Consider the following 24,588-nt stretch of genomic DNA (forward strand, 5'->3'; position numbering starts at 1 on the left):
CAATACTTTTTGGACACGTATTTTCACATGGTGATTCCAAAATTTTATCTTTATCTGTTAGCTGAAAACAAAAAGCTGACAGAAAGCCGAGAGAAGGCATTGCAGAAGATTGGAGATATATCGATATCAGGGGAAGAAATGGAGCAAAGGTACAGATCTTTTTTCGTATGCAATTGCCATTATTATTCGTACAAGTTCGAAGAATAAGTACACTTTATCTACAGCTCTTCATATGTTAAGCTTTTTCAAAGTTTGTAATGAGATATTGCAAGAATAGCAGAAATAATTTGATTTGGATATATCTATAAAAGTGTTCTTGTAAGACCTTAACCACCATTTTTATTCTAATATGAAGGGCACCAAATAATAAAAATTTGAAATTATCCTCATGTTTTGTTCGATTTATCTATTTCTAAAATTCGTGTTATTGTTAATCCTTTGAGCTTTCGTACCTGCTCCAAATCATTTGACCTTTCAATGTCACAGTTTCAGCGCTTCATTTCATGAACGCCAAATATTTTAGTAACATAAAATCCAAGTGCAATTTATCAATGGTGACCCTTTAATCCTGTTATATCTGCGATCGCGATGAACTTAATCTGGTTTCGCTCATGGGATTGAAATGGCTCTTCAAAAGTATTATCTTGTTTAAAAATAAAAAACAAGAGATTCCTCGTTGCTTTTTAGCTTTTAACCTGATACTCGTGTTCGCCGCTGTTGCAAATGCACGATCATTTGTAAAATTTTAGCATGAAAACATTCGGAGGAACAGTGACTGCTTCAAACTCCGATCTGAAAAATTATTTCTTCCTTCTCAAAAATTACCATTATTCACCTGGTATAGTCATATACATGCAATTAGCTTTAATATTTTTAAAATTAAAAACATTGCATCGGATTATAGACTTAGTGCTTTTTCGGTTTTCAAGTTATTTTGCTGTTGACTTTTCCTTGATTCTATTTTGCAGTTTTATTTACAACCTAAATGACGTTTTTGCATAAAAATTGTCTTTTTTGTGAAACAAGTGGAACCATTTGGTACAAAATTAGGCTTAAAAAGGAACTATTAATTCAATTGAAATTTTTCAATTATACTGACACCATCTTTGATGCAAAGTCTTTCTGTTACTGACAATCTTAGGTATTGAATCTTATATATAACATGAATTTCTAAAGTAGAACATATTTGGATGTTCTAGAGTTAACGAATTGATTGAGGATATTCAGAAAGAGAAGGCTATTGTCGAAGAACTGAGGACAGAAAAAGAAAAATTAACGATAGAGGTAAATTCGATAACACTACTTTTTGTCGCATCATGTCAATTGAATTATATTATGTTATATTATATTATATTGTATTGTATTTTATTATATTATATATTTTTCTCAATATTTTATTTAGACGCAGAATACTAACTTTTGCTAATCATTCTGCCTTCGTCTGGTTTCTATTGTATCTTTTTACAAGTAGATGTGAATAATTTTGTTCGGAGACGTTGTGAATTCTTCTAGACGTGAAGGCGTGGCTCCTAACGTTGTCCATGAGGATCATCGGCTCATTCTCTTTCAAGTTTATTTATAAAGATCACATCAAGGCCATTTTTCAGTTGTTCTCATTGACTGTGTAATAATAGCTCTACCAATCTTTTTAGCGTCTGGACGCAGGCGATTATGTTTTATCAAAATCAAACCCAATTGAATTTTTATAGAGAAAGCCAAATGGAGGTTAATTTTAGAAATCTCATTGTGTTCTGATCAACGTAAAGCAAATTTGATTGATGTTTTACAAAGTTCTCAGTGAACACAGGTGGTTCATTTTAGCTTCCACAGTTTTTTCTATTTGGTTTTTTTCCACTGACTTTTTCTTTGCGATCAGTTAACAAGTCTTTCAGCCTCCTTTACTCATTCTTTTATAATCTGATTCACATACAATTGAGAAGCATTTTTCAAAATGGCTGCCTTTTTTGGTCTGTTTCTACAAGGTAAGGGAATTTGAGAAGACGGTGGAGATTGTAGGGCTTTTCAGTGAGTTAAAGACTTTTATTGGCGCAAGGAGTTGCAACGCCTATCGTCTTTTGTCACAACCTGTTCGATTTTCTCGTGCCAGTTTCGATGAACTGTGTATGAAACGAGAGGAACCTTTGAGAGCAAATCTTTCGTTAACTCCCGTTACGTGTCCTCTCATGACGATCTTTTTGTGAGTCATACATGAATATTTACGTTGCTATCAAATTATTGATTTTCGTGAAAATGCACTCCTAGAAATAAAATCGAAATTTTTGAGTTGAAAGCCTCAAGAACAATTCAGATTGCTAATACCTACTCGTGGAAAAGAGGTTGCCGGTGCTATTGGCGTTCCAGCAATAATGATATTTTTGGGTAAAAAGTAAGGATAGAATTAAAGTGATTTGGATCGTATAATCTACGATGCGTCTCTTCACAACTGGGGCTCTATCAGTGTTACCTGAATAATGAGAAATTTCAATCCAGCGCTGACATACTAGATCACTAAATATGATTAAATATTGCTTGCTGTTACACTGATTCATTTGTATCTTGAATTCTCAATTGATATTATTTTTATTATTACTCTGTCGTATTTGTTTTTCCCTGTTAAGCTTGAAGAGGAGCAAGAAAAGAATCAGGCCTTGCAGTGAGAGTTCAATTAATTATATTTTTGTTTTGATTTTTTTGATATTGCATTTGTTTCTACAAATAAAGAGGATGTTTTGAAGGTTACCTGCATATTTGGAATAACCCTAGTTAATGATTTCATTTGTGGATATTTATTTATTAATGTAATCCAAACGTCTTCAATGCATATATACTGAATGCCTTCTGAAAAGAAGCTTAACATCAGTGTAAGTATTTTGCTACTGCTAACCAAGCTCTGTTAAAGCTTTCGAACTTATACACAGATTAGTTTTTGATGAGACGTGAGTAGAGCGTCTATACCTTCCATACTCATCAGACAAAGCAGAGTACTTTGGAATTAAGATTTTCAATGCTTTCTAAATTTTTGCTCAGTTTCATATCCTTTATCTTATGATGACATTGTTTTCTAATTTCATCGTGATTTTATTTCTCAAGGGAAGAACTACATAAACTGAAGAAGACAGAGACGTTTTGTGAAAAGGTACGTTATTGTTAGTGCATGCTAGCTAAACCCGGCATCAAAAAGATTTACTTAATTTATAAATACACTACTTTTGTATGTCTTTACGGTTATAAAAGCTGTCCATTGCTCAATGTTGTTTGATGAATCACCTTCCATGCTATCAAAATCTTAGTCTTACGTTTGACAGTGAGCTTGTTTCCTTCCAGGTTTCAGCATTGGTCATTTTCTGTATCTGCAACTAAGTCTACATTTTTTATCAGTTGCATGGGACTGTCATTCTCGATTCGTTGTAATAATACTGGTCCCAAAAATGGGATGTGCCAGCTTAAAAATTGGGTGCATAAAAAAGAAACATTTTGGTCGTCGCCTCGGTGTGGGGGGGGGGCTGCCAAAGGTCTCTGTTAGTCCAAGTCCTACTGTATCACATTCGCGTTTCGTGTATCGCGTGAACTTCGTATATCCTTGACGATATACTTTGTCATATTTCCTTGACGATAAACCTTGTCATATATCCTTGGCGATAAACCTTGTCATATATCCTTGACGATATACCTTGTCATATATCCTTGATGATGCGATATACCTTGTCATATTTCCTTGACGATAAACCTTGTCATATATCCTTGACGATAAACCTTTTCATATATCCTTGACGATATACCTTGTCATATACCCTTGACGATGCGATATACCTTGTCATATATCCTTGACGATGCGATATACCTTGTCATATATTCTTGACGATATACCTTGTTATATATCCGACGCTATATAACGGATTACGTCAACTGATACTTAGCTGGCGTTGTATTCCTCGCTTTTGTTCCAGCAGTCGTGGTTTAAGAGTTTGTTTAAGCTTAAACCTCGAATTAATTATTGAGCACACATTCATTGCAAAAGTGAGAAAAACTCTTAAATTTGTTTAATATCTTTGGTGACTTTATGTTTTTTGCTGGAATGCAAATTAGGCATTGGCAACAAAAATTAACTTTCAAGCATTCTTTCACTGCGAAATAAATCAGCAGCCTTCGTGTCCTTAGCCGTTATTACAAAAGTCATCAAAAGTTTTCTGGTAAAATTAAGATCAAATCTTAACTTTTCTTTTCACTCTTTCAATCATTGAAGATTGTGAGTAGATATTCTAAGAACGTTTGTATAAATGTAGTTTTTTCACAATGCGATTTGTAGCTGACATTTCGCATTAGGCTGTTAACAGAATTGCATTATTTTAACATGGGAAGTGGAAGTATTTTCTTTTGATATTATCAGATAATTTACATTCAAATGTATATTTCTTTTTGTAGGATGACAACGTTGATGCTAAAAACGAGGCTGTACAACGGATAAAGGACCTAACCGAGTAATCAAGTCAAGCATTTTGCATTTCAATTAGTGTTGCACCTGCTCATTGATTTAAATCCATTAAGGGGGAGGAGACCGACGTCATCTCGTCGATTGTATTATGGAAAAGCACCTAACAAAAATTACTTTCTGTGGGCGAAAACTTTACTAGCATCTGCCGAGAAAAACATTATCGTAAAAGCTTGCTTCTATGACAAACAACATGCTCATTTACTTTAAAGTAGCAAATGACAATAGACGAGGTATACTTTGCTTCAATTTGAGGCAGTGACATTTCAGTTCATTCATTTCAAATTCATTTCAAATTCAATTCATTTCAAAACTGTGACAGTATTTGAATGTATCGTTGCTTTTAATCAAAATTAAGGACAAAAGTTGTAATTTCAAAAACCAACTTTCCAATTAATAGCGAATAACACATGTTTCCTGGTATTCCAATCTGTTTTGTTGGATTGGTACCATCATAGATAATTTTTTGGAATTTTTATTGTCTTTGAAGCTTGGTTGCAAATCTAGAAGCAAGAGATCGCGAACACATGCGTAAGTGCCCTATTCTGAATTCGTAATCATTTACTTAATTTGTAGGCTTTTAAGTGTAGAAAACAGGAAGGTTTTAAGTTTCTTATTAGAGTATAAAGTTTCATGAGATCAACAGGCAACTCTGTACAGCTCTGTCTATACGGTGTCTGTCCAAAAGCCAGAACTACCAATAATGGTATCAGATCATGGTATGTTTTCAAGGGCCTAAAATCTGGAATTCACTCTCGGAATCAATAAAGACAGCACAAAATACTAGACAATTTAAGAATTTGATCAAAACTTAGTTCTTTGAAAACAAGTGCGCATGCTCATTTTGCAGTAAATGAACTGTCTTATGCAATTCTTGAAATTGCTTCACGTTAGTCTTATTTAGTGTATATTCATTATTGTAGAAACTAACATTAAATAATCTACATTACAATACAATCGTGCACTTTATGACAGACCGGTAAACAGTAATTTTCATTATATAATTTGTGTATATTTCACTATAAAAGTAAAGGTTAGCTATCATGACTTACATAAGATAATATTGAAAATTGATGTCTAATTATTTTATTTTGAAGCACGATCGATCTAATTAATTTGTTTCGAAATTTATTCCTAATTTGTTTCGAATATCTAATAAATAGACGATTTACTGTGTTTAAATAGAAAAAAAAGAATCGTCACAGAAGCTACCTTTGTCAAATTGTGATATATTTATAAATAGATGTTCTTAAGATCGCAATTTTATAATCCATATATTTCATTCTTTTTCTTAGGAAAGGTTTTTGAGCTTGAAGATACTGTAGAAGTGAAGGAAAACACACTACAAAAACGCAACGATGAAATAAAGAGACTCGAGGTTTGTAATTTTGAAACAGAAAAATCCTGCACATCCTTTGAAATTCCGTATTTTTCAGTATTTTAGTTATTTTGTGGAGCACATTTTGCGTTGATTAACTTGTGTGAATTCAGAGAACATTTCTATGAGATTTTTCTATTTTATGAACAATGCGATTTATTTTTCTTATTTTGATGCCTCTGATTTCTTCTTATTTTGAACTTTTTGAGCATTTCTTTAAGATTGTACTTCAAGCTCTCAGAGCCTGTGAGTATTTTGAAACCATCCGGCTGATTCAATCTAATTTTTCAAAACAATGGATGTGGCAATTTGGTTGAATATTATTTTAGGACTGTCCATTGCAGCTGTTTCACTTATCGAAAAGCTATCAATGATATCGTTCACTTTACCAGCATGCTCTGAGCTTGAAAAAGGTCATCAAAAAATTCATTTTACTAAGTACGCTCTCAGATGCTGTTCCAACAGTAAAAATTGCAGGTTTCCTGCCAGGTAAAAATGGTTCATTGTTTTCTAAGCTCTTAACAGTTGAGTAGTTATTTTTTAATGTTAACTGGTTGCAGAATTCATTGTCTGAAACTGTGGCAAAACACGAAAACAGTCTACGCGATATTCTAGAGATGTTTCCAGTTCCAGGCGATTTGCTGCCAGAATCTGAGGTTGGTATCCTTAAGTTTTGCTTTATCTTAGATATTTACGCGTGTTTTGAGCACGATCGATCTTTTTAATCTAGAGCCCTTTGCTTAGACTAGAACTCACATATTTACTTTGTCGTTCCCTTCTTTTCACGTGACCGGGTAAGTTTGTTGATAGAGCAACGACGTTGCTGGTCGTTGGTTCCGAATCTGTCCTGGTCAGGGACGGGTTTACTGGGGGTGTGGGGAGTGCGACCCCCCTCCCCCCACATACTCTATGTTTGTGTTCTTCGGCAAATGTTGCTTTGATTCGGTAAAAAGTATTTTTAATCAGTAGACTGTAGTAACAAAATGATGCAAAAAAGTTGTTTTATTTATTTGCTTGCATCTCATTGTGATAGTAACAAAGTGTCACAATAGTTCGGATACTAATGCATACTAACATAAGTAGAAATTTGTTCCAGCTTGACAGGCGCGTTGATCATCACGAAGCCAGCTGTTGCCTTGAATTTTAAATTGATGAATTGTGAAAGATTTTATTTATTTATAATATGGTGCTGTATTTGATGGTTTTAACTTTAAAATTAAACTTTGAGACCCCATTACTCATTGACTCAGGGAAATTGTGACCATTAAACTGAGGGGCCACGAGACCTCAGAACTGATTGACTGAGTGACCGCTTGGTCATGAAACCGTACGACAGCAGAGTGAACTGAGATGCTGCGAAACCGCGTTACCCTATGAATCTGTGTGACCGAATGACCCTGAAACGCGGTAAAACATATTGCGTTGAAATTAAGTTACCGTGTGAACGTTTTCCGACGGAATGTATAACCGCAAACTTCTTATCAATAACTCCGGCCGGCCTTGATTTGAATTCGAAGAAAATTTAGGTAGAAAAAATTAGAAATAGGAGGGGGAAATTGTCGGGAGGCCAATAGCCTGCAAAATTTTGGTCTGGATGTTATTCATTTGCGATGCCATTTTAAGTTCTCATCAATAATTATACCAAGATATTTGGTTTGATTCACAAGACTAACATCATGATTCCCTGCCTCGGAATGATAGCTTTTCTCATTTTGCTTAGTTTCTGTTTTGAACCATTACCATATCTTGAATTTTAATCGTCGAATGAGAGCTTATTGTCGCGGAGCCATTCATAAAGACTCGTACTTTCTGCATCAACTGTGGCACCTTTAATGTCCTTATATCCTTATTGACACAACCTCGTAACTTCTGTTTCTCTGTCCTGAGTCCTGCCCTGAACTCAGTGGTGGCGCCAGGGGAGGGCTAGGGGGGGGCTACAGCCCCTCCGTCGGAAGCATCTAGCCCAAACCCCCCCCCCCCCCATCGGAGGAAATTTTAGGTTATTGTCGGAGCAAATTTGACAAAATAACGTACGAAAACTGCTTATTTTAGTCATTTTAGCCCCCCTGTCGGAAGCTCCAAGCCCCTCTGTCGGAAGATTTCTGGCGCCATCTCTGCCTGAATTCTTTGACCGTTTCTCGGCATGAGATTCAAGTGTCTTTTCAAACGCAAATATCATTGTCTCTAAAAATAAGTGTCTAAAAAGTAAGACATTGTGACTTCGTCCATGTTAATTTTTACTCGCCCTTATGCTAGACGAGAGGCAAATCGCTCTATGAAAATCTCGTACACCTTTGGTGGAAATCTTATTGTTGTAACTGAAAATCTCTGAAAATCCTTTTGTTTTCATGGAAATCTCGTAAGCTGTTGGCATGTGTGAATAGAGTTTTTAAGTGATGATATCACAATAAATTTGGTTTCTATTCGTAACTGTAGAAACAGAGCCAAAATGACAGTAATCCGTTAGCAAACTTCAAATCTTCTATTGGCCATAGCTCACCCAAGTTTTGACTCATCGACTTATTTTTGCATATTTGGAAGCATTATATAGAGTTCTTTTATAATATCTAATCAAAATCCAACATTCTAAAGAAAATCTTTGTTGTGACGTCAAAGGGCCTCAAAGTTAGGAACTCGATTTCCCCTCCGGTGCAGGGTTCATGATATCGGTGTCGTATCCCTGAGTCATGTGTTGAGCTCACTCAGCATGATCGGCTTTTGTTCCCCTATTTACCGCCGGATCATGTTAGATATCATCTCTCAAACCTGGGATTGCTCTTCGGCCTTCTATTTGCCAACATGAACACATCACTTGAGAACTTTGCTTATATTTTAGCTGCCTAGTCAACCAGCAGAGTTTCTCAAAGAAAAATTCGAGCGGTGTATGGCTGCCATAAAACTAAAGCTACAAAACATGGTAAGTTTTCTTTTGCCTACACAAATATCAAATTATGGCATTGCTTTATTGAGCAACTTGTCACTTTTTTGTCACTTGTTATTGTGGTTCTGTAAAAAGGGTTGTTGACATCAAAATGCTTGTATTGTCGTTTTGAAACTTACTTTTTAACTTTATCACTTTTTCAAAAGCATTCTGAAAACACTGAGGTTTAGCTTTAGAGTGATACGGGTTTTGACATTTTGTACGCAAATGAAGAAAAGGCCAGGATAGAAGGCTGCTCGACGCACTCCAATTGAATGCTTGCAGAGAAAAGTCGATAAATATTGTAGAAAATAAGGAACGCTGCAATGCACCGAGAACAAACAGCGATAAAAACAAATAAGGCGAAGATTAAGAATCCGGTTCGGATAATCCGATTGACCTTGTGTCATACACGTTGAGGACTTTTTACTGCATCAACGAATCGCAGGTTGCCTATGGTCAGGGAACGCTCTTCCACAAATATGACATCAACCAAAACATGGTACCTCTCCGGATTGTTCATGTCCGCCCATATATCATTTCGGGAAGCTAATATTTCGCCCCGGTATACTAAGTTTCAATCAGAGCAGAAGTTCTTACATTTTACTAGTCCTAATATTTTCAGTAATAACGGAACAATCCTGGCATTAAAACAACTTGGAACAGCTCCCAAAAATGAACACTTTCTTGAAACTGGCACCCGCAAGTACGGAACAAATTATGTATGATGCTGAAACAATAAAGTCCCGCAACTTACATTTCCGCAACCGCAGCTTCGTGACTCTACCTAACCGTAATACCTCTCGATAAGCGGATAAAAATAGTATATACACTCATTTTTTATAAAAATTCACTTTTTTAAACACCAAAGCTCGATTTCCCAGAAAAAACAGAGTAAGACCACGCCCAGCCTCAGCATGGGCTCCGACACAGGTTGAAAAGTGGGGGAGCCAAAATAAAATTGAGCAATCATAACAAAAGATTTTGAAAAAAGCTCGATTGTTTTTCAAAAAAGTGGGGGGGGGGGGGGCTATGGCTGCCCCGGCCCCCTCAATCCAGGCGATACTTTTCTTAACCGTGTCCGTTTTTGTTCCTGAACCCTAATTCAGTTCGAAACGATTTTTCGTTGATTATTGTGTGACTGTTTCTCGATTTTCCTGATGCCTTTTTGATTATTTTTTATTAGTTTTATTTTGATAAAAGCCGCCAGTTTCTTCAATAATTTTATTATTATTTATTATTCTACATTAATTCATGACTTTATTCTTTATATGTTTTGTTGATTATAATATTTGTTTACTGTTAATGATTCTTTGAAATTTTTCGTTGAATTATTTTTATTACTTTCTTTTTTCTTTGATTATTTTCGTATAATTTCAATTATTTTATATTTATCCATTTTATTCTGTTGTTTGCATGTAATTAATAAATTGTTCGTCGGAGATTCCACTGTGCTGTCAACAAATTTCAAACCTGATATTGAAATTTTCAAGAGGTCTCCGTTTCTCGTCTTATCATCCAGCACTAGGATTGTCAGAAACTCAACGAAAACTTTTATTGTGGACTTTAAGATGGAAATTTCGTGCACAATATTTAAACGAGATTGATAAATGAAAGCTTGAAAAGATTGGCTTTATCCCAGAAAGGACTACAATGTAGAGGCATTTAATTCAATTTTACTTTACTTCAAAAAGCTTAGAGAAAAGAAATGAAGTAATGAATTTAGGAAAACAGAGGTCAGGCAGCAACGGACGTTTTAATTTTATAGACTGATATTTTCATTAAAATTCTTACATCCCCGCTCCCCTGTGGTGCAGAAAATATTTTGTTGAGATTCATCTTCTTTGCCGTTTGGACTTTTGAAGACGTAGACAGAGGGAGGGGGGTGGGGGAGTCTTGAAGAGGTAGGAATCGTCAAGACTGACTGAAGGACTGAAGCTAACAACACGTGTAAGTTAAGGGTAACTAAATGTTTGTTGTCCCGTCTAGTCTTGAAATTACGTGTATCGATTCCATGAATAATGGTGTCCAGGCGCGCAGTGGATAGCTACCTATCCCTTAGGCTCATGCTCTTTTAGATTCAAAATGGGTATCTTTGTGGATGTCTAACCAAACCCCTATTTTGTACACAAATAGAGTGAATATTCAATTTATGTGGGTAAGGTCTATAGATTTTTGTATGCATTTGATCATAATATGCGGCTGTTCCTTCGAAGATATTTTGCATTAGTTTATTTCAGACACTCTTTTTTTATAAGAACCAGTAAATTTAAGTTCAGGCTGACTGTTCTTAATTTTTTCGAAAATCTGAGGCTGGATTTGTTCTTGAATTAAGAGGGTGTGAGCAGTGCTATTGCTCTGAAGGAGGTGTTCAGGCCTCATTTGCCTGAAAAGCTTTTTCGCTCTAAGGAGGTGTTCAGGCCTCATTTGCCAACAATTAATTTGCTGACAAATTTGAATATTCACCGAAAAAGCACCCACACATTGCTAAAAATCCTCGATTTTGAGAAAAACGTTGTTCAAAATTGCAATTTGCAGAAGCTCAGCCTCAACTTGTTCTTAATTTGTTCTTAACTTTTGACCAGTTTTGAGGCTCGTGTTCTTATGAAATTGTTCTTGTAAAAAAAGAGTGTAATAGAATGTTAATTTCTTTCAGAGTGTCCGAGATGGGCCTATTGGAAGCGAGGGCAATGATGCCCCTAGCTCATTGTTTAGCGAAAATATTGGTAACCAGCCGTTTCCCAACACTCACTTCGAGCTGGGATCGAAAATCTCGAAAGAACTGCATGCCCACGTGGTCCAGAAAGCTAGCGTGTGTGCTGCATGTCAGACGGACTTGGGTATGCGCGAAGTAGAAGAAGCGATTCATGCAGTTACAATGTTGAAAGCTTTGCAGGAGATAGACGATGCGACGGCTTCTAGCGACGATTGTTTCGGAGCGCATAACGAATTGCATGAACTTGAGAACAACTCGCACGCGGCTGAAAATTTAACAGAAACTAACAGAGATACAGATCCGATTGAAGAGATACACGAGTCACCAGGAGAGGTTGATTCGATTGAAAATCGAAACAATAGTAAATCAGATGATGTTTTAAAAGATCAACAGATCGCCAAAGAGAATAGTCCGTGCAGAATACCGGGATTGAAGGTGAATCATATTGCAGAGCAAGACAAACAATTAGGAGATATAGATATTTTAGACCAGTTAATCTTTGGTAAACCAAAAGAACAATCTGTTGTGAGTGGTATGAGAGGAATTGTTGATGGTTCGTATGAGAGGTGCTCACCAAAGCTTTTTGAAGTCGAATCAAAAACAGTTGAAAAGGTCGACAACACGAGTGAGGAACATAGAACTACCAAGGAGAAACGGTCTCGCAATTTACTGATAAGAAGCGATAGTGTATCGACTGACGAATCGAACACTAGCGATGAAATGGGGATAGAAACCCTAGATTTTGAGCGCAAAGTTTCGACAAAAAGCGAGGTCTCTGAAGCTGTATCGGAGAGTTCAACAGCTTCCTTAGGGTCTAAAAGAGCGCGCAGAATCGGGGTGTCGGCTGAACCAGTCAGACTGCCTACGTGGACGGAGCTAAGAGAATCAATTAAACTCAACCAGCAAATATTTTTGGAAGAGGAGATGAACCAAGAAACTGAAGGACTGACGAGAACCCCTCGAAATTCAATAGAGGGTGTGTATGACGTAAAAGTAAGTGATAGCACGAACAATAACATAAATATGGATGGCTACGATATCACCAAAGAAAGGGATACTGCACTGGATGCTGCTGATGCTGCTAATACCTCAATGGAATGGTGGTATGAAGTGCCAAAAGACCAACAGGAGCAAGGTACTGTGTGTGTCAGTTTATTGTTCTTACTCCAGGGCCATCGGAATGAGGGCTGGGGCTCCTCCCAAGTATATTTGGCCTATTACCCCTAGGAAAGTCCAGAGTAGGAAAAGTCTCCCCGTTCTAACACCATTCGACCCCATTATTAATTTTGATCTTACTTTGGTAAAGTCACTCAAAATAGTAGAATGCTTGTTTGATGGGTTAGCTTTCATTTACGATCTTAATATAGCCCAACTGACTTAGCTAACAAAACATGGTAGTTTTTATTGTCTAAGAGCCACAACTGATATACTTTTCATTGTTTTGTGATAACTTAACAATGGGTGTATGATGGTTTTACACCTAAATATGCTGCAAATTTGATAAAAAGATTAATTTATGATTCTATTGTGTTCCAAGATTATGTTGAGTATTAAAGCGGTACAGTCAGGATTTTGCTGCATAGTTTTGATATACAGTTATTAAAACACCATGACAGTAGTCGTTTCAAGAATTTCCAAAAGCCTTACTTTAATCTCCTATCAATGTTGGGATTTGCTTCTAATCTTCCTTTCCTGATGAAATTTCCCTACTACTTTTCCTACCTTTGCTTCAAACATCCAATTTTGAATTCTCTTATTTTGCATTTGCAGATTAAGGTGGGAAGGGGTCCAGCAAAGGCTGCAGCTTTGATCACAGGATCCCCCTTTCACTGCCCTTGAGTCAAATATGAAATCGAAAACAAAAATGTGAATTTGTGTTAGCTATTATTATAGAGTAATATTAAGCTTAATACAAAGATGTTCCAAGAGCATTGATTGAGGAGGTCAGCATCTTCCGTTTCATTTTCGGACATTTTCTGACAGTGTCAATGAAAATGTGTCCTATCCAATACATCACTGCTTTGTTTTGATCAATGAAACCTTTGGGTGTGATAAATTATACACAGTTTTTCCATAATATGAACATGGCAAAAAACATACCAGTGCCCTTGGATTCACAGCTTTGCGAACAAGCGCTTTTTTGGTGCCTGATAATGTAGAATAGGTCCCACTCGATCTTAAATACAGGAACACGGAGAAGCCAATAACATGAAATTTGGTCAAGTTTAATTTGCTGCACGTCCTCTGCAAGTATGACGCATCCACAATCTAGCGAATCCGTACTAATCCCTTCAAGGGATTCCAGTAATTCGTGCTATGATGACATGCTGTGTGTCGCCTAGAATTATCACATACATATAAACTAGCAAATCCGTACTAATCTCTTCAAGGAATTGCTGTAATCCGTGAAATTAAAACGCTAACGATTAACACATATTCTTTGCAAAACGAAGATTTGGCTTTGGTTAAAATGAAAGCTTTTTTCCATGTTTTTACTTTTCTTCATATTCAAATCTTTGCCATTAAAATGGACTGAGGGAAATAGATGATGAACCTTCTTTTCATTTCTAAGTTTTTTCAATGTTAAAGACAAGTGAGGTTCTTGACAAATGTGAAGTTATTTCAGAGAATTCAAAAAGCTCCTATGTTTTAAGCGGAAATCGTTATGGCCCTACAACCTTCCTTTACATTGAATAGAAATTGAAGTGAAAAGACGCAGTGAGTGTTGAATGATTGGTTTAAAATGCCTATTTCAGTTGAATATGGCATGTTTTTGATGCAATGCGATGATTTTCAAACTGCCTTTACATAGCCAACAGTTGGTCGTGGGCCTTCTTTTCAGGTAAGATTGGCTCCCCCCCAGAACCAACTGGCTGGCGCCGCCTTTGGTTTTAGGGAGTCGTGCTTTTCTTTTTAGCCAACCATAGCTACTTAGAACCATGAGTAGAAGCAAGATTCATGTTCAATTGGCTTGAATAAGATTAATTAAAGGAAACAACCTGCTGAATCTAGGAAGACCTGAACTGTGCTTAACCATGATGACAATGTAATTAATAAGGATATTTAAAACCAGCAGTTCTGTTTTTATCCAAGATATGTAACACTCTCCCTGTGCCTGTTTTGTTTCACCATCCCCTCCAATGTAACTTGCTGACTCCAGGTCGCTTTCACCCCAAATCTTGAATAGAATGATATTTTAGAGTTGCTGTTATTAATAACCTTCTTCCTTCCAAAGGTGTTGATTCCTCTGTGACACAACCAAATGAAGGAAGTGTTTCAATGGATTTGCCGCGGACTAAAATCTCTACCAGTAGCTCAGTTCATTCAAATTCCGGAGAGTCCTATCAAACACTTAGGTCAAATGAATCCAAAGAGTCAAAGGCAGGAATCGTGGAAGAGTCTACTGCAAAGCGTTCTAGCAAGTTAGGAGATTCTGTGGAGGAGGAAAAGGGAGGTGGCTCCAGCCCAGACAACAGAAGTCTATTGAACTCTTCAAGGAAGAACTCAAAACTGATGCACGAGGAGCAACACCCACAGTAAGAATGCATTTATTGTACAAGTAACCATCAAACATCTTTATTGTGATTCTCGTCATCCTTGTAATCACAGTCATCATCATAATCATAATCAATTTAAAAAACTAGTATCTCATCTATAAATTCAACGCATGTCATAAAGCTATTTTCAACTGCCCCATTTTTTAATCCAGCAAGTCATGGTTTTCAAGCATTGTGAATTATTGCCAATCCAGTGCCAATTTAGCTCGTTTTTAAGGGCAGTCAGTAAATGCAGCATAAGATTAGATATGATCTGAGACGAAATCTCTTCCTCATGAAAGCTAAGATCTTTTCTGTTTTTGCAGTATGTCAAATTTGGAAAAGGACCTAGAGGTAATTTGTTTGTTTTTTGTTTATTTACTGCACAATATGCCCTTCTCTTTCTTTACATGACCTTCACCAGCTCTACAGCTCTTTCATTCTTCCTCATTCTTCGCCTCCTAAACATTGAAAATTTTCCTTAAAAAACAGGGCGTGGCTTCGGCGTTGTTTAGGCGTGGGACTACAGTTTCTTTTGTCTTTTGTTTTTGTCTTTTCTCAAACCCCGAAAATTTTACAAGTACAAAATATATTCTTCGATAGATACAAATTGTCTATAGCTTTTACATTTCTTCTTTCGTGTTGAAAATATTCTTACATTGCACAAAGCAATTTACTGTCGTCTTTACAATCTATACATAAGCTGACATTTTCAAGGAAATACAAGCAAAATGTATGTGTTAAGCAAAATACAAGTTTCCAAAATTGATTGCTGTAATAAATAATAGCCAAGAAACTTTGCTTTTTCGAATGTTCTTAGTTCCATTAAGCATCTTTACAAAAAGAGCAGCTTTTGTTCCATTACTTGTGTAAAATATTCAATTTGCTAGCATGCCATTTTTAAACAGAAAAGCCAAAAATAGACTTTGCTTACAGACGTAGTAACAACATTATTTCAGAAATCATATGTGAATTTCATCAACCTTCATTTCTTTGAAATGTTTTTTCTACAGAATAAGATAATTTCCAAGCAGTTTTCGTACAGAAATCAATCCTATTTGTTGCTGTAGATTTTGATCGTTTTTGTTTCTAATATTTTGTAGAAAAAATACAATGCAGCAGTTTTATCGTTCAAAACTGATCAATACACACTTCAAAGGAGACTCGAAAATCAGGTGATTATTTGACGTAGAATTTAGAAGTTTTAACTTACGTTGTTATTGCAACACAGTGTCATATCAGCCCAAGCAATTTAAACTGACGTTTTTTGCCAATTTGAGCCTTCTATTTGTGTCCAGACTTGGAGCATGGAATTAAGTAGTGGTGGAGCTACTGTAGTGGCATACTATAGCTACAACTATCTTCTTCATTCTTTAGAAGCTTATAAAGATCTTCATTTTAGTTTCCTGGCTGCAATTAAGCACTTAAAATCCTACAAGTTTCTAAGAAGTCCAGCCGCAAAAATGGAATGTTTAACCCCAATTTAAAATTCGCAATGAAATGCAAAATTTCAAATTTGCTACCAGAATCAAAATAGTTTTACAAACTGGTGTGAAAATGTTTGTTGAAAAAAGATTTGATGTTTTTGGACTGCTTTTTATCTCTGCTGCTAAAAGGTAATTTGTAGGGGATAATGTGGCGATGAATGTGGCGAAAAATTGTATTGTGAGGCTTAAGCTGTGTATTTTTATTCCATCTCTTATTTCCGTCAAACTTCTAACAACTCTTCTTGTCGTGTTGTTTACATAGGAGAGGGCAAGAGATGTGGCTGAAAGCGGAATGGAGAGAGAAATTCGAAAGCTGCACGAAAGTCTACAGGTATTTCCTTTGACACTTTATCACGAAATATCTTATTGCAAATGCAGAATATTGCCAAACAATACAATGACTTTTTACTAATTAATGATTTCAAATTTTTATCTTCTCTAATTTTGCTTTAAATAAAAACTCCACCTCTCCGGTTTATTAAAGTTAAGATTCCTCTGCAATAAGTTTTTATTGTTTTTTTGTTATCATTGTTAGATACCTTATCATTTTCTAATATTAGCACATTTCAACGACCTACGCTTATTTTTCATTCTTATGTTTTGTACAAGATAATTTTGCTTGATAAAATTCTAATATGATGTAAATCCAAAATGTTGTTCTCAATTGCTTGGCTGGTGTTTATCATATGTTTGGGTGAATTTCAATTAGCTTATTTCATCACGTAACTACAATCGATTCCTTATGAGAATTATCTCAACTTTTGCGTGTTTTCCTTTATTTTTGGGTCTGAAATATATTTTTCCAGCGTTTTTAAGTTAGCTAATCATGTTAGGCCCCTCACGCTTTTAACTTTCTGGGATTTCAAAGGAGCTATTTTCAGTGCTATCTCTTTACAGGTATACCCTTTTTAAAAGAACGATGTGTCGTCATTCAGTTAATGCTTAGGCTAACTTCAGTGTCAAAAACCTTTATGAATTTTCATGTTTCTATTTTTAATGTTTGGGGCCCTCTTTCTAACTTTGTTGGGAAAAGTTTTTCGAAACTATAACAGAAAATCAGACTTTTTATGTTGGTTGTGGAAAATTAAGAAAGAATTTTCATTATGTGTCTCTGAAGTGTTATGCCAACCAGCCCTTTACATTGACAGAAAATCGCATTTTTCTTTGAGTCTGATTTATAAAATTGCAGTTGTTTCTTGATTTTTCTCCTTCGATTTTCTCTGTTCTTCTAGCAAGTTTCGTATAAAAATGAAGGGATTGTGTCCAGAAATCCTGCAGCCACGTAGCTGCAGAGGAGAAGGGAGGCCCCCCAAATAAAAATGTTGACGAGAACTTGCCCCCTCTGGCTACAGTTTTTCCGAATTATATTTTAAAAATTTGGCATAATTATAATTCCATGAGCTTAATCTAGTCCACATATATCGGTTTGTTATAGATCTGTTTTCTTGTTTTAAAGCCTGCCCCCCTCAGGTATGGTTCTTGCTCTAGTTTGCCCACCCTAGCCGAAATGTTATTCTTCTTCCTCAACTTATAAGTCGGATCAACATTTCTCATCTGTTTACAGATGTCTTAATTCCAGCATTTATCAGCCTTCAGTGCTTTCGTAACAATCAACAGTTGAAGCAGGGACGATTTTAAAGGAACCGTAGATGACACTCAAGCTTTTCTATTGTGAAAATCTGACAATAAGGTATCGCAATAACTAACACGGTTATCATGCCTAAAATGGTGACTGCCTGCCTTGCTCGTGGATAAATTCCCTTACATTTCAATCATATTGTGTATGATGCCCAAATTAAGTATCAGTGCTTTGGATATTATGATATCTTATGTTTAGATTTATCTTTTCCAGGCGGCGTCGAAAGTTGCAATGACGTTTGAATTAAAGGTAAACAAGAATAAAGCTTATATGATTTTTCTATTCTTAATAGAAGTAAAAACAACTTAGACTACATACAAATACTCTGTAAGTAGCTGAAATGGACATGTATTTATATTCGTTGCCAGGCAGCTTTCGAAGGTAGTTAGGACGCTAACAATCCATGCTTTTAAGCAGTGATCTGGTCCACATCTCGTGCTTTCTGTGCTTAGAATTACAGAGAAAAGGCTACTCGCCACAGTCTGAGCGAAAATTTGGTCCTGGCAAAGCTCGAACCCAGACCCTCGAATCTGTAATCCGCGACCTTGGCCATCCTCATTCTAAATGGCCGTGACTTCATCGAGTTTCAACTAACACAAAAAATAGACTTTTAGGCTAGAGGCTGTCTACTGAATTACACATTGTTCAGCAATAGATATTTGGGCATCTCACGAGCACTCTAAAATGAAAAAACTTATTCATGAGACAGCCGCTGGAATAGTTATAAGTAAGAAGGGCATAACTGCTGATTTATCCTTCAAGTTGATTCTGGAATTTTATTTTGCTTTTTTGATGAAAAAATAGTTCATTCAAGGATTATTTAGTATCAATTGATTGCGTTGTTTCATTTCATATCCTGTAATTAATTGACGCAAATGAGGAAAACATTGCAGGGCAAAACACAACGCTTTGCGTGGTGCTTGTTCTGTAAAAAAAGCTTAGGCTTTCATATATCATTGTATTATATCGTCTAGTATATAGTCAGTCTAACAAAAGAGTCTAGTATCTGATTGATGTTCGAAGACTTAAATTCGCTGCATGGTCGAAAAGAATGTCGTGTTCGTAGCTGCTGTAAGTACATTAAATTCACTTCCTGTTCCAGGAAATCATAACGAATCTAGAAAGACACATTGACGTTCTAAGAAAAGCTGGAATGAAGGTCTCCGCCCAAGCTGAGCAGCACGGATGTTTTCAACAAGTAAGGACATGGTTTTTTAATTATACCAAAATTGTCGTTTACAAATAATTTTGCGAGAAGCTTTTCTCTTTATAGAATTGATTTTATCATTACTAATGAGACAAGATAATGCTAGGAAAAAATTGAAAAATCTTCTGCTGTTGGGATCGGTCGGTTAAAATTTTTATAAAATAAATAGGATACAATTTTTGCATCGATTCCTTGCTTTAAAACTCTTCTTAGAATGGTTTTTCATGTTACATAGATAGCAATTCAGTTTTTCGGGTCTTCAATTAAGTGTGAGAAAAACTATTTAGCTTTAAAAGGTGGTTGAAATGTTCTTGGAAATTTCAGTGAATTCTTGTAATAATTTCGACATTCAAGTCCTTAAGTTAAATGGTGTCCAAATACCCTTATTTTAATGCACAGTTTCGACAAAGGATTTTATGATTTCAGGAATCAAAAGTAGCACCCACCCTCGAGTGTCTTATCAGCTATGCAGAGCATCTCCAACTGCGCTTAGAAAGATCAAAGGAAGCCGATGACAGTCGGTGAGTATTATAAAAAGGTCGAAGACACTGCATGTTCTCAGAAGTGTCATTTTTCATACTCGATCTTCAATGGTTTTCCCAAAGCTTGGCTGCCTAGCAGTGAAATGACATGAGAATTGATTTAAGCAGAAGCTAAGCCTTGATAAGTGTAATACTCTCCAGAATCATTTACTTTGCGAATTTGAAAATTCGTATATCTGACAACTTGCTATTGTCTTAGCAACAGAAAACCACAGTCAGTTTGCCAATAATATGGTACAGTTTTGGATAGTTTGTTTCCTTGACGAGAATCGGGACAAACTGAACTATATCGCTGCTTTGAGTAATTAAGAAATGCAATATAAATAGGAGCAAATTTTGAAATCCCTTTTTGCCATGTTAAACTTATTTGCCTTAAACTAGATGTTCAAGCAGGAGTGGCGGCATGGGGGGGCAAGGGGGGGCTTTAGCCCCCCCTAGATTTTTGTTAGCCCCCCCGTCGGCAGCCAATCAATTTTTGCTTTCTCAATACCGTCGGCACTTGATGGATGTCACCCGGTTCACATGTTGTTTAAATGACATAAATAATCGAGGAGAAAACTGCGCTGGCTGGTTTATGGTTTTCTCAATGGCTTTTCTTCGGCAATTTTATTATCAAAGTGGCATTATATCCTGTTGCTTCCGTGAAAGCTGTGACTTAATTGCATGGTGCTCCTTCGCATGACCCACAATACCATGGTGCTCCTCTCGGTTGAAATTCCTGTTGCTGCTTGGAATTCAGGCGAAACGTGCAGATGCTTGATTTGGATCATGTTTTGGACCGTTTCAAGGAAATTTACCCTAACAACAGCAAAATCACGCTGTGATAAATAAAGTCTTTAAAGAATTTTCTTCTTAAGGGATTCTCTTTTCGTTTCAAGACATTATTATTGCCAATGAAAACATTTCGATCATGAGCACATTTTGCGTAATAAATTTTTCAAAAAGCACTTCTTGTCCTTTTTCATAAACTATTTTTCAATAGCATTGTTCACCGCATAGCTTGCTACAAACAAATGGTTTAGAGAAAACCATTGATTAACTTCTTCCACCATAGATAGGAAGAAATATTCAACAATGGGCAATATTTGCGCATTAAGTTTCTAACAAGGCACAAATTGCCGAGAAAATCTGGTGGACTCCGACACAGGTTGGAAAGTGGGGGACGGGAAGGGGGCAAGGGAGAATTTTGCACCCACAACAAAAGATTTTGGAAAAATGCTCTATTGCTCAATAGGAAATTTCAGGTAAAATCCGCTCGGTGGAAGAAACGCTTTAGGTATTTCAGAGACCTTCCTGTCATAAAATCAATAAAGGATCGAGCAAACTTAGGTAAAATTGTGCCTCGTGTTCATTTCTCCTAAAGTTTCTCAGTAGAAGCGTCAACTGCAATTCACTATGAGCTCCACATTCAAAAGGCATGCTAAGATAGAGAGAGGGATCTAAATTTAGAAGTAACTGACAACCTGGTATTTTTCAAGACCACGGCGAAATTGTTGTTTTATCTGCTGTAAAAAAGTTTTGCAAAAAGACAATAATTTTCAATGGGATTAGGAGAATTGCTTTAGTGGAATCTGCTTAAAAGAGTGCATTTTCCAGGGAACTAGAAGCATCACAATTCGAAAATTTCCTCCCCCTTCGGCGGCAACCATGGTGCCGCCCCAGGTAGTAACTATATATTTTGCCCGTCCCGATATAGAGATTTGACAAGACTATTAGGAAAGTCGGTTATCTTACAGAGTTAGATTGACAAAATGTATTGCAGAGGTTTGTGGCACCAGCTAAAAAGTTTCAGGCAATAATTTTTTAATCAGGTAAATTTGCATACCACACCCCCCCCCCCCAACGAGGCTTGCCTCGCGACGGCCCTGACTGCTATATGGGGCAAATAGATTTTTTTTCTGTCGGCAATTTGACACATCCAGCGTCGGCAGTTACGGAGAATATAAACTTCGGCACCTTGAAGGTTTGTCTCTAGCGCCACCCCTGTGTTCAAGGACTGGTTTTATCCATGGTTATAGGCAATATAGAATTTATTGTAAGGCAACTGCAAGGTCTGAGATACTCGGGTGCTTTTAAAAACTTTTTCCGTCACCTAAAGCCTCAATTAATCGCTTGAAGCTTGCTTTTAATTCACAATTAGCTGTTTGGTTCTTCTAAGCTACACAGTTTTTTGTCAATTTATTGCCATAATTTACTACTCTTACTGTTTTGGTGGCTATAACGCTTGCTTCTGAAATCTAAAACATGTTATTAGTCGATATTATCAAGCAATAACTAAGATATTCATAAGTAGAGAGGAATCAACGAAGCTTCATTGCTAAATATAAATTTCAAGGAAAATATAGATATTTTGCCGTATTATTGTTATGTCCTTTCAATTAGTCCGGCTTAGTTAACGATTTTGGCTGGCTGGATTATGAGAAATGTAGACTAAAGTTCGATTCAGTTTGAACATCAAACTCAACATCTGAATGTAAACCGTAAACAGCTTGCAGGTTGAAAAGCATTGACTTTGTAAACAAATCGTTTGTGAATAAACTTGTGTATCGTCTATCATTAGAAGGTTTTAGAACTACATATACCTGCTTAAATAGATTTATAGAAATCATAATAGAAATTCGTCTAGCCTGTTTTAACTAATGTCACCTTATGTGTACTGTAATTTATTATTTATTGGAGCTATCATATAATTACAGATAATTGTTGATTTTTAAGCTTGCTTTTTTAAATTTAGAAACAAGGAACTGGTATTGGAGTCTCAATATTCAATAGGAAATGGTATGATAATTTTTCAGTCAACTTTTACAAAGTTGCCTCTTTTTAGAAGCGCTAGATTCCATTGTAAGGGTCTTTTTCTGTATACCGATACCTCTACAATTGCCTTTAGTGCATCAGGCACTATAATGACTTACTGGTATGACAGTAATTTTCGTGAATATTCTTTAAACTATTTTGAGATATTTAACAAGAAAGTGAAAATAAATTAATGACTGAATGGTAGCGTTAATGATCTTATACTGTTAAGGCGATTGTTTCCTTCAAGTCTGATCATGAATATGGTTCTGCATTTGCTTTCACAAGCATTAATGTGATTTTTGTACACTGAAGAGGGTCAGAGGAAAGCTTTTATTTGTCTTAAAATGTTGGTTTTTCAAAGCCATTTTGAAGCCCCTCTTTCATGAGACGAATTTTTAACTTCAGTCATGGTTAGGCTGTTAGAGCTGTCGGTTTTTTATAATTTTTTATTATAATGATTTTGAGAATTTGCTTTCATCTCTGACTTGCTACAATATTCTTTAAGATTGGCTTGCATCGGTAAAGAATGAACTAAATGCTTTTTAACGCTTAAAGCCAAATCTAGGCTAAAATCAGCTATTCAATTTTTTTGAGAAATGTGTAGTTTAGCAAAAAATTAATCTTTGAAGTTTACATTTGTAGCTTTATATTAAATTTCTCCTGTGTGTTTCGGTTTTAGATGCAAATCACGTGAAACAGAAGTATGGTTATTGTGAAAAATGTCGAGGTTGGTTTTGATTTTGTTGATCAAAAATTCTGGTGCTTTTAAATCATTTATCACGGAAAGAACGAGATATACCAAATTTGCTACAATTTGCTCGAAAATCTTAGTGCTGCAGATTTGCAGCTTTGTTTCTTTCATAAATTTGCAGTTATAAAAGGAATGTGAACAAAGTGTCACACAGCCTGACCATGCCAGGTGGATTCTTTTTTCACCGAGTTGGCGCTTGTAAAAAGTGCATATTATTCAGGAGAACAGGTCCCCTTGTAAGCAATGTTAAGAAGGAATGTGGGGCATATGTTAAACCTCTGATACTTTGTTCCCATTCCCAACTTCGTCTGTTGTCGTTCCCCACTATGTTTAAAACGGATATATATTCCATGTGCTTCCAACAAATGTGTTGCAAGGGCACGCCGAAATGTTTTCTTGTCCCCATATTTTAAGAAAAAGTAAACCTTTATCTTACTGGTGGTTCTATTTTAGGGGCACTTACATTTGAGGAAAGCAATAGAAATGGATCAGACTTTTCAAAAGAGGAAAAAAGCAAGGTCAGTTGTTCATACAAGTCAAACTGAGAATTTTAAAATTTTTTAGTCGCTGAAAAAACGCTTCTCGATTCTCAACAAACCTGTTTAGGGGTATACTTTGATATTTCCCCGTGTCAGTATTCTAAGTTAGAAGATGTCTGTTAGAGTAGTACTCTCGAGTACCCAACAAATGGGGGGGGGGATGAGAATATAATTACAGTTGGTGGCTGGAAATATTGGACGGGTTGCTGGAACAATCGGAGGGGAGGGGGGTAGGAAATTGTTTGATTTGATTTGAGAAAATCTACTTATCTATTTTAAAACTCTTATAGTGTTTGCAGTTTTGTTAAAACTTTGAAAGTTTTAATTCCCAAATTACTCTTTTCAATTTTTTTCCTATGGCTCAATTTAAGGTTAGTTATGAAATTTGCATAAAAAATTAGATTCAATTTTGAATCGAAGATTAAGATTTTAAAGAGAAAGCAACGTTTGTTAGTAAAATTCTTCAAAATGTCAGTGTAACTTTTCCTTTTTTCAATCGAAAAACCACATCACATCTACTCTACTTAGTGATAACAAGCATATTTTGATTCTTGAAAAGGCAGACAAAATGCTAGTCTTTGTTTTTCG

The 24,588-nt window shown here is 36.0% G+C and overlaps 1 protein-coding gene across 1 annotated transcript in view; it reads left to right on the top strand.

Moving 5' to 3' along the window:
- LOC135682852 (uncharacterized) overlaps positions 1 to 24,588 on the top strand; it is a 67,357-nt gene that overhangs the window by 37,070 nt on the left and 5,699 nt on the right. The window contains exons 21-40 of the mRNA XM_089113533.1: positions 62 to 149; positions 1,200 to 1,284; positions 2,619 to 2,653; positions 3,091 to 3,136; positions 4,423 to 4,478; positions 4,980 to 5,020; positions 5,785 to 5,867; positions 6,428 to 6,523; positions 8,704 to 8,784; positions 11,444 to 12,638; positions 14,739 to 15,039; positions 15,366 to 15,393; positions 16,143 to 16,214; positions 16,789 to 16,857; positions 18,379 to 18,414; positions 19,268 to 19,363; positions 19,799 to 19,893; positions 22,649 to 22,692; positions 23,390 to 23,437; positions 23,915 to 23,979. Coding sequence (XP_088969659.1) covers positions 62 to 149; positions 1,200 to 1,284; positions 2,619 to 2,653; positions 3,091 to 3,136; positions 4,423 to 4,478; positions 4,980 to 5,020; positions 5,785 to 5,867; positions 6,428 to 6,523; positions 8,704 to 8,784; positions 11,444 to 12,638; positions 14,739 to 15,039; positions 15,366 to 15,393; positions 16,143 to 16,214; positions 16,789 to 16,857; positions 18,379 to 18,414; positions 19,268 to 19,363; positions 19,799 to 19,893; positions 22,649 to 22,692; positions 23,390 to 23,437; positions 23,915 to 23,979 — 2,660 coding nt within the window. The remainder of the gene's footprint in view (positions 1 to 61; positions 150 to 1,199; positions 1,285 to 2,618; positions 2,654 to 3,090; positions 3,137 to 4,422; positions 4,479 to 4,979; positions 5,021 to 5,784; positions 5,868 to 6,427; positions 6,524 to 8,703; positions 8,785 to 11,443; positions 12,639 to 14,738; positions 15,040 to 15,365; positions 15,394 to 16,142; positions 16,215 to 16,788; positions 16,858 to 18,378; positions 18,415 to 19,267; positions 19,364 to 19,798; positions 19,894 to 22,648; positions 22,693 to 23,389; positions 23,438 to 23,914; positions 23,980 to 24,588) is intronic.

This window comes from Rhopilema esculentum, chromosome 17, assembly GCF_057945365.1.
Source record: "Rhopilema esculentum isolate cy_ngs chromosome 17, ASM5794536v1, whole genome shotgun sequence".
NCBI classification, from domain to species: Eukaryota; Metazoa; Cnidaria; class Scyphozoa; order Rhizostomeae; family Rhizostomatidae; genus Rhopilema; species Rhopilema esculentum.